We start from the raw sequence: 9,767 nt of genomic DNA on the forward strand, positions 1-9,767 counted from the left end.
GTTAGTGTCAGAATTGAGTCAAATTCTAGGACTCCCAGTTGCTGGTGGAGAATCAGAAAATTATTTGGCTGGAGGAAAACCCCATCACCATCCCACAGAGAGAAACTTACAGTATATTGGGGGAACCCATCCCCAGTATTTCAACGTAGGTTCTTTCTATTTTCCATAAGTGTCGGCCGGCTGAGAAATAAAGAAAGACAGTATAAAGAGAGGAATTTTACAGCTGGGCCACCGGGGGTGACGTCACATATCGGTAGGACCGTGATGTCCGCCTGAGTCTCAGACCAACAAGTTTTTATTAAGGATTTCAAAAGGGGAGTGGGTGTAAGAACAAGGAGTAGGTAAAAAGATCACATGCTTCTGAGGGCAAAAAGTGGAACTACTAATAAGGGTCTAACAAAGATCACATGCTTCTGAGGGAACACAACAAAGGGCAAAAGCAGAACCACTGATAAGGGTCTATGTTTAGCAGTGCACGTATTGTCTTGATAAACATCTTAAACAACAGAAAACGGTTTGAGAGCAGAGAACCAGTCTGATCACAAGTTTACCAGGGCAGAGTTCTTCCCCACCCTAGTAAGCCTGAGGGTTCTGCAGGAGACCAGGGCGTATCTCAGTCCTTATCTCAACTGCATAAGACAGACATTCTCAGAGCGGCCGTTTATAGACCTCCCCCCCAGGAATGCATTCCTTCCCCAGTGTATTAATATTAATATTCCTTGCTAGGAAAAGAATTTAGCGATATCTCTCCTACTTGCACGTCTGTTTATAGGCTCTCTGCAAGAAGAAAAATATGGCTCTTTTTGCCCAACCTCGCAGGCAGTCAGACCTTATGGTTGTCTTCCCTTGTTACATAAAAATCGCTGTTATTCTATTCTTTTTCAAGGTGCACTGATTTCATATTGTTCAAACACATGTTTTACAATCAATTTGCACAGTTAACACAATTATCACAGTGGTTCTGAGGTGACGTACATCATCAGCTTATGAAGATAACAGGATTAAGAGATTAAAGTAAAGACAGGCATAAGAAATTATAAAAGTATTATTTGGGAACTGTTAAATGTCCATATTAAAATGAAATCTTCACAATTTATGTTCCTCTGCTGCAGCTCCAGCCAGTCCCTCCATTCGGGGTCCTTGACTTCCCACAACAACAGTAAGAGTAAGCAAGTAAACCTCTACCTTCTTCGGTCCCAGAGGAAAAGATAAAAAAAAATTAAGCATTTATTTCATGTCCCTAAGTCTGCTAAACACAGGTTTCTACCAGCTGTTCATTGTCCAGACATGGAGTGGCCCTACCTCTAACCTAGAAGTTAGGATTTTTTAGGCCTTTGAGGGGGTCACATAAAAACTAATACGTGTCAGAGATTCTCTCCCCAGAAATATTTCCACACACAAGAAAATATAAATATTAATATAAAACATCAGTGTGCAACCAGATCCTCTGAGATCTTACAAACCTGAGTGTTTTAATCCTAGTAAGAGACAATGCCAAGGGAAGATGTGTGAATAATCATTTCACCATCACACAATGCCACTCCAATAATCTGGAGTATGAACTGAGATAGACAAAAACTTGATGTAATAACTTATTTTCAAGGGAATGGGTGGAAAGATGTTATTTATTAGTCACTGGTTCATTCAGACACTCTGAATGCCTACCAGATACTAGATAAATTTCTTGTCTTGGAGCACTGCTCCAATAATTAAAATTTGTCATTCTTTTCCCACCCTTCACACTCCAGCACTTGAACCCAAGAGGGTTCATCAGAATTCCACACTACATCAGAATTCCACACTGTCAATGAAAAGAGGCAAACTTCATAAAATATTTGAAGATATTTATTCTGAGCCAAATACGAGTGACCACAGGCCATGACACATCCCTCAGGAGACCCTGAGAACATGTGCTCAAGGTGGTTGGGGTACAGGTTGGTTTTATACATTTTAGGAAGATATGAGACACTAATAATATATATTTAAGATATACATTGGTTCAGTCCAGAAAAGCAGAACAATTTGAAGCAAGCGGGGGTTGGAGGGTACTGCTTCTAGGTTATAGGTAGATTTTAAAATGTTCTGATTGGCAATTGGTTGAGTTATTATCAATAAAAAGGAATGTCTGGGTTATGGTAAGAGGTTGTGGAGTCCAAAATTTTATCATGCAGTTGAAGCCTCCAGGTGGCAGGCTTCAGAGAGAATAGATTGTAATGTTTCTGGTCAGACTTAAGGTCTGTGTTGATGTTAAATGCTGGTCAGCTTTTCCTGAATTCCAAAAGGGAAGAGGGAATAATGAGGCATGTTCAACACCTGCTTCCCACGATGGCCTGAGCCAGTGTTTCAGGTTAACTTTTGAGTGCCCTGGCTGAGGAGGGTGTCCATTAAGATGGTTGGGAGAGGGTGGGTTTGAAGTTTATTCTCAGTTTACAACATGTAAAGAAAGTGTTAAGAGGAGATAGAAACCACCCCCCTCCCTAGAAGAGCACAACACTCCAGTCACCCCTGCAGTTGATAATGGACATGAGTCTTAGACTCCACCAGTCAGATGACCACCTGCTGAAGCGGCATTGTTGTCTCAGGTAAATACTCAGGGTTCATTGTATCTCGCCAAGAAGATTAAGGACAGTGACACACAAGGAGTGAGTTTATTGGCCGATGCTATGTTGTCTGCTCTTTACTGAACACGTGGCTGGTAAAAAGAAGGGAAGATGGAGCCATCATTGTGAACATGCCTAGTCCCAGTTGTCCTTTTCTTATTGGCACAGCTGCCAGCATTCACTCGTGCAAGCTTCCAGCTTGCTTGTCTATGTCTGAAGCTTGATTTTACAGGCTGGTCTTTGTCAGAAAAGAAAATGATTTGGGCCGGCTTTCCATTACTGAGACTTCTGTACCCTCACTACCTGCCTAAATAATTTCTTCTTAAATCCTATATCACTGCCAGACTCTGAGCTAGAATGAGGTGACACAGAAAGGTTGGGATTGTGCAGAATGCATTTTAGTAAACATGGCTGAGTGTCAGTAGTGATGTCCAGTTGCCAGGTGCAGCAGTGGCATCTATCCTAGCCTTGGGGTCCAGTGTCCAGCACCAGGATGTCAGAGGTGTGAGAAGTGGTGTCTGTGCTCAGCAGCAGGGGCAGTTGTTCCTAGGAGGGACCTGATCCAGGGTGGGCTATGGATTCTGTTCCGGGATGTGTAGTTTTCAGCCTGGTTCTGTGGCCTTCCCCACAATAAAATTAACCCCCAATACCAGATACACTACTTTATGTGTAAATTACAGAAATTTGTTTTCCGTAGTTTTCTCCAAGAGGTGAGTGAGAAATGAATCTATGGGCCAGGGTCAGAGAGCAGCATTCGGAGGTGTTCCTTGTGTGACAGCCACATCCTGAATTGTCTACCTGGCCTCCACTCCATGGCGGAGAGATCAGTAGGGAATATCACATCTCATAACTGATGATATACATCTTCCCTTTCCTTTCTGTGAGAAAAATCCTCTTTTAAACAGAGTTTGAAAACCCACCCCACCCCACCCACCCGCCCACCCTGGGCACTCTCTGATCTCTGAGGTTCCTGACCCAGCTGAGCGACAAGCTTTCTGGTGGAGGCTTAGAAAATACTCAGGCCACTCCCTAGAACCCTTGTCTCACAATATTATGCACAAGACCAAGGAATCATTTACATAACAAGCCCTACAGGCGAGGCTGATGCAGAGACGTGGGATCCTCGTGTTCTGGCTACTCCAAGTGTGATCTGGAGACCAGCAACATGAGCTCCAGCCTTGTCATAAATCTAGAATCTCTTGCTCGACTCCAGACTTCCTGGATCTCAGCACCACGTCCGGGTGATCCCTGTGCACACGGGAGTTCCTTGTCTGAGTGTCCTCTAGACGTGGGGTCAGAACTGTGCAGTCTGCTCTGGGTGTGGTCTGATCACATCCCTTAGAACCGGAGGTCCAGGGTTCAGTCCTTGCACTCATTCTTTTCCACAATCAATCACTCCCTTGGTGCTTCATCCATGCTTGAGGTTTTAAGTATCGTTTATATGGTGTGACCTCCTAAATCTATTTCTCCTGCCCAGTCTATTTCTCCTTTCCTCTAAACTCTGGAGTTGTCTGTCCAAATTCCACCCCAGCTCCCTCACCTGCATTCCTAGTAGACATCTCCTCCACTGAGTGCCTGTGATGCCCCCTCCTCAGTCTGCTCCTGCCAGAGTCTCCCCATCTCCACTGACAGCAGCTCCATCCTTATACTCACTCATTTTACAACTATGGATGTCCTTGATTCATCTTTCTTACACCACAGATACAATCCATTGGCAAATGCTGTGAGTCCATCTTCAAATGCATCCAGAATCCCCTCATGTCCCACTATTTCCCCTGCTCACACCCCAGTCAAGATAACTGACATCTCCAGCCTGAAATACTGCACTCACTTCCTACTATTTTCCCTTCTGCCTCCCTCGTCCCTCACTTCTTAATTCTGTTCTCAGCACAGCAGTCAGAGAGATCCTTTTAAAAGAGAAGTTAAATCATGGCCCTCTTCTGCTCAAAACTGTCCGCTAACTCTTCGTCCCACTCAGAGCAAAGGTCAGATCCAACCCCACTCCCCTCAACCCCACTCCCCTCAAGGTGTGTGCTCTGGTCACACCTCTGACCTCACCTCAGTTTCTGTCTGTCGAGCCCTCCTGGCCTCCTTGCTCTTCTGGGAACACAGACAACTTCCTGCCATAGTGCATTTGGACTAGAGGTTCTCTGCCTGGAAAGAACTTCCCCAGACATCCTCATGTCCCTCAATCTTTCCTCAGAGGTCAACTTTGCGACAAGGCACACACTGACTACCCAGCACAACAGCCACCTTCCCTGTCCCCACTGCCCACATCCTGGATCACCTGCCTCACAGCACTTACCACCTCCTAGCACTTTCCTTCCTTACTCTGGTTATAGTGAATCTATCGTCTGCCTCTTCCCACTGGAACATATGCTACAAGAGGCCAGAGATTTTTCTGATTTTAACTTCAGTGGTGTTCCCCAGATGCAGAACCATTCTGTCCTATGTCTGGCCAATGACAAAGGTGAGTTGAATGAATGATCACTAGAGCACCTCCTATTCTAAAGGCAGTATCTTTATTAACATAGCCTCAGGCCAAATTCTGTTTTGTGGCAGCTACAGCACAAGGTCCCCTCACACTGAGATAGAGGCCGCCTATGTTTTTCTCAGCAGTGCTGCTTGTGTGCCCTCCCTCCCCCATCCCTTTTTCTACAGCAACCCCCTCCCCGCACCCCCTGCCCCAGCACACTGCAGCACACAATCAGGTTCTCTCTTCAGGAAAGAACAGTCCTTGATGATGGGTCCAATTTCACAGACAAATGTAAGTCTAAATTAGACTCTGCTTTATAGATTCATGAGTTGGGATTGGATTCAGCACCAAGATCACTAGAACCAGGGCAGGGAGAGAGGGCAGGAGAGCAGAGCAGAAGAGGAGCTCTAGAGGCAGGGCAGGAAGTGAATGGCTCTGAAAATTTGTCTCAGAACTCACAGAGACCCCCATGTGCAGGGGCCGCCCTGGGCAATGTCTGAGCCTCTGTGGTCATAGCTCCCGCTGGACAAGTTTCCACTGAAGGGACAAGGACAATGGAGCAGTGAAGGTGACCCAGCTGAGGACTGACCACATAAACCTCATGAAGAACTGAACAGCAACTAGGCACAGGCCTCGTCCACACTCGCCTCCTCACAGCCTTCTCCATCCCCACCTGCAACAGACTCAGCACAGCGAACATGCAGATTCTGGAAGGTTCTCAGGTCTTTATTTGCTCTCTCAAATTCTAGGAATTGACTTATTTAATTAACCCATCAACCTCTCATAGCAAATATTTGAGAAAACAAATTTATATTCAGATTCATATTTTCAGTAGGGAAGTAAGAAGTTGCAGCTCAGTGCACATAAAGTTGAGACAGAGATGGAGACATCCAGCCCCATCTCTCTGGAACAGGAAGGATGACTGGGGAGGAAACACAGGTCAGCATGGGAACAGGGGTCACAGTGGACCCGGGAGTGGGCTGTCTCTTCACCTCCTCACATTATGCTAACAGAGATGCAGACACATTCAGATGCCTTCGCAGAAAGAGATGCCAGAGTCTCCTGAAGTCACAAAAGGGAGGCGTGAAGAAATCCTGCATCTCAGTCCCACACAGGCAGCTGTCTCAGGCTACAGAAAACAACAGTCATGAACAAATTCAAGTCAGTCATGGTAAGTGATGACACTCTGAACAGCCCACCACACACTCGAAACGTCCCAATCAAAGAATCTCCATTACCCAGGTCTTTCCCCTCTGCCCCATCCCCCCGCCCACTCTAGACCCCAAGAATCTCACCTTTTCAAGCCGTGAGAGACACATCAGAGCCCTGGACGCTGTCGCTGGCTGGGGTAGAACAAAAACAGGACCCGGTCAGAGCCCACAGGAGACGTGGGACAGGAGGAATTATGGGGTGGGTGAGCTCCTCCACGCTCCCACCCCCACCACTTACACGCAGCCTGAGAGTAGCTCCCTCCTTTTCCACCTGTGGGAAGAAAATGTCCTGTGAGGGGACTGGGAGGAAGCAGGGCCATGAGATCTTACAGGAACCTCCTAGTCTGGGACCCGAGAGAAATTTTCAGAACTATGACTACAGACCCAGGACAGGATGAGGAAACATGAGGAAAGCAGGTGCATGTCCTGGACCAACTGCCCTCCTAAGGTCTGTCCTTAGCAGGGACCTTCCCCTGACTCATGAATGCTGGAATCAGGACCCCAATACCATAATCATCAAGGTGATACATCCGTCCTTCATTGTCATATGTGCTGCACAAAAGAGTAAGTGCTGGCACACAGGGTCCCAGGCTGGGTTAGCCCCTGTGTGGATGCTGCTTCCAGTAATGAGGCAGGGAACACTTCTACCTGGGGCTTGAAACCCCTAGTGGGACAAGAAAACCCAGACCCCACCCCTCACCCCTTCCCTACCTGAGCTCTTCCTCCTACACATCACAGCAGCGACCACAATTCCGATGACCACAACTGCTAGGACAGCCAGGCCAGCAACAATGCCCACGATGGGGATGGTGGACTGGGAAGATGGCTCTGGGAAAGGAGGGGAAGATGAGGGGCCCTGACCCTGCTGAAGGGCTCCAGAAGGGCTCCTGCTTTCCCTGAGAAGAGACATGACCCCTCATCCCCCTCCTTACTCCATCTCAGGGTGAGGGGCTCCGGCAGCCCCTCATGCTGCACATGGCATGTGTATCTCTGCTCTTCTCCAGAAGGCACCACCACAGCTGCCCACTTCTGGAAGGTTCCATCTCCTGCTGGCCTGGTCTCCACAAGCTCCGTGTCCTGGGTCTGGTCCTCCCCATCCCGCTGCCAGGTCAGTGTGATCTCCGCAGGGTAGAAGCCCAGGGCCCAGCACCTCAGGGTGGTCTCATGGTCAGAGTTGGGGTGGTGGGTCACGTGTGTCTTTGGGGGGTCTGATGGGAAGAGTCAGAAAATTCAGGCGCTTTGCATCTCTCATGAGACACTCCAGCAGCACCCACGTGACCACCCTGAGACTGGACAGGACACCTGGGGTGGGGAAGGGAGCACAGAACCCAGACACCAGCCTGGACACAGGCACCTGGGATAATCCCTATTCCTTGGAGAGTTCTAGTCTCTGAGGGGGGAATAGCGACTTCTGGTCCTGCCCTGAGTGGAGGCCGAGGGACTCAGAAAAGCTGGAATCAGACCTTCAAACGCATTTAGTGTGAGGCAGAGAACAAGGCCTGAGAGAAAAATTCACGGTGCCCAAGGCTGCTGCAGGGGTCAAAGGGGACCCCTCATCAGTATTCTAGGGACTGTCTTCCCCTCCATTTCCTCAGAGACGTCATCCCTTAATTGTCCTAGAGAGCAGATGGGGCCCTCAGAGGAAACTCAGGAAAACTCATGCCATTCTCCATTCAAGGGAGGGCGACACTCTAGGGCTGATCCCCTTTTCCTCCCCTCCTCGTGGGAGGCCATCCCGGGAGACCTATAGGAGATGGGGAAGGCTCCCCACTGCCCCTGGTACCCGCGCGCTGCAGCGTCTCCTTCCCGTTCTCCAGGTATCTGCGGAGCCACTGCACGCACCGGCCCTCCAGGTAGGCTCTCAACTGCTCCGCCCAACGGGCCGCCTCCCACTTGCGCTGGGTGATCTGAGCCGCCATGTCCGCAGCGGTCCAGGAGCTCAGGTCCTCGTTCAGGGCGATGTAATCCTTGCCGTCGTAGGCGTACTGGTCATACCCGCGGAGGAGGCGCCCGTCGGGCCCCACGTAGCAGCCATACATCCTCTGCCAGGTGTGAGACCCTGGCCCCATCCCCGCGGTCAGCCCAGTCCCCGGAGCCCCCCGCCCCGACCAACCCGCGGGGATTTTGGCCTCAACTGAAAATGAAACCGGGTAAAGGCGCCTGGGGCTCTCTCTGGTGGAGGGTCTGGGCGGGTCCCTCGGCCTCGGGGTGGATCTGCGACCCGGAGACTCGGGGCGACCCGGGCCGTCCGTGGGGGATGAGGGGTCGTGACCTGCGCCCCGGGCCGGGGTCACTCACCGTCCTCGCTCTGGTTGTAGTAGCGGAGCAGGGTCCGCAGGCTCACTCGGTCAGTCTGTGCGGAGGCCTTGGCTTTCTGTGTCTCCTGGTCCCAATACTCCGGCCCCTCCTGCTCTATGCATGGCACCCGCGGCTCCATCCTCGGACTCGCGGCGTCGCTGTCGAACCGCACGAACTGGGTGTCGTCCACATAGCCCACGGTGATGAAGCGGGGCTCCCCGCGGCCGGGCCGGGACACGGAGGTGTCGAAATACCTCATGGAGTGGGAGCCTGGGGGCGAGGAGGGGCTGAGACCCGCCCGACCCTCCTCCCGGCGCGGCTCCCCGGGTCCTGCGCCCCCGCCTGCGGTCCCCTCGCTCCTCCCCACAGAGGCCATTTCCCTCCCGACCCCGCACTCACCGGCCCAGGTCTCGGTCAGGGCCAGGACCTCCGAGAGCAGCAGGAGGAGGGTTCGGGGCGCCATGACCCGCCTCTCGGCGTCTGAGGAGACTCTGAGTCCGGGTGGGTGACTGGGGGCTTTAGAACTCGGACACTGATTGGCTTCTCTAGACACCCGACACCCAATGGGAGTGGGAAGTGGGGACGCGTCATGAGTATCCTGGAAGAAGAACCCGACGCGGGTTGGGAGAAGAAGTGAAACTCAGGGGAGCGGGGAATCCCCAACGCTGCGCCTCCCCATTGCAGACACGGCCCTCGGAGCCTGAGACCCTGAGAGCCCGGCCCGGGACCTGGGACTTCGCCCTGATCCCTCTTCTCCTACACCAAGCCTCTTTGTCACACTGTCTGCCTGAGTCCTGGACAAGGATCTGTCTGTGGAAACCAGGGAGAGACCCCCAGGCTGCGCCCAGCCACTTCCCCTTCACTTCTCCTCCTGGAATCCCCGTCCCTGAACTGGACTCCCTGCCTCCCACTCCTTACCTCTCCCCTTGGACTCTTGTATAGGGAAACTGAGCACGGGGAACTTGATGCCAGAGAGTGAGCTCGCCTTGGGAATGGAGGTGTAGAGACAGGGGGTTTCTCTCTAAACCTGGTGAAGTTTTATCTGAAGGCACCACATAGAGATTCTCATAGAGACCAGTTTCCTTTTTGTTTATTAACACAGTAGGTAGCGCAAAATTGTCAATCTCTGAATGATTAGAATTCCAATTTGTAAAAGACCTGTGTCAAAACAGCATTACAATT

The 9,767-nt window shown here is 50.7% G+C and overlaps 1 protein-coding gene across 3 annotated transcripts; it reads right to left on the reverse strand.

Moving 5' to 3' along the window:
* Positions 1–5,781: 5,781 nt before the first annotated feature.
* On the reverse strand, positions 5,782–9,473 carry LOC129038117 (class I histocompatibility antigen, Gogo-B*0102 alpha chain). 3 transcript variants are annotated; one of them, XM_054490701.2, is made up of 8 exons: positions 8,985–9,473; positions 8,586–8,855; positions 8,071–8,346; positions 7,220–7,495; positions 6,999–7,115; positions 6,526–6,558; positions 6,372–6,419; positions 5,782–6,205 (listed from the first exon to the last, which is right to left on the reverse strand). In XM_054490701.2, exons 1-7 carry the CDS (start codon positions 9,046–9,048, stop codon positions 6,376–6,378), a joined length of 1,080 nt encoding a protein of 359 aa, XP_054346676.2. In that variant the 5' UTR covers positions 9,049–9,473; the 3' UTR covers positions 5,782–6,205; positions 6,372–6,375. The 3 variants fall into 3 exon arrangements, with proteins under 3 accessions (XP_054346676.2, XP_063523014.1, XP_063523013.1); XM_063666944.1 differs by having other exon boundaries at positions 8,586–8,743; positions 8,985–9,091; XM_063666943.1 differs by lacking the exon at positions 5,782–6,205 and having other exon boundaries at positions 6,395–6,558; positions 8,985–9,113.
* Between the last annotated feature and the right edge of the window lie 294 nt (positions 9,474–9,767).

This window comes from Pongo pygmaeus, chromosome 5 (genome assembly GCF_028885625.2).
Source record: "Pongo pygmaeus isolate AG05252 chromosome 5, NHGRI_mPonPyg2-v2.0_pri, whole genome shotgun sequence".
NCBI lineage: Eukaryota > Metazoa > Chordata > Mammalia > Primates > Hominidae > Pongo > Pongo pygmaeus.

Bases quoted from the DNA above. Each gene is read 5' to 3' on its own strand.
- LOC129038117 (XM_063666943.1), bottom strand. From the start codon at position 9,048: ATGGCGCCCCGAACCCTCCTCCTGCTGCTCTCGGAGGTCCTGGCCCTG. The intron at 8,856-8,984 runs GTGAGTGCGGGG...CCTCGCCCCCAG, and splicing joins CCTGACCGAGACCTGGGCCG to GCTCCCACTCCATGAGGTAT. The intron at 7,116-7,219 runs GTAAGGAGGGGG...CTCCTTTCCCAG, and splicing joins GCCCCTCACCCTGAGATGGA to AGCCATCTTCCCAGTCCACC.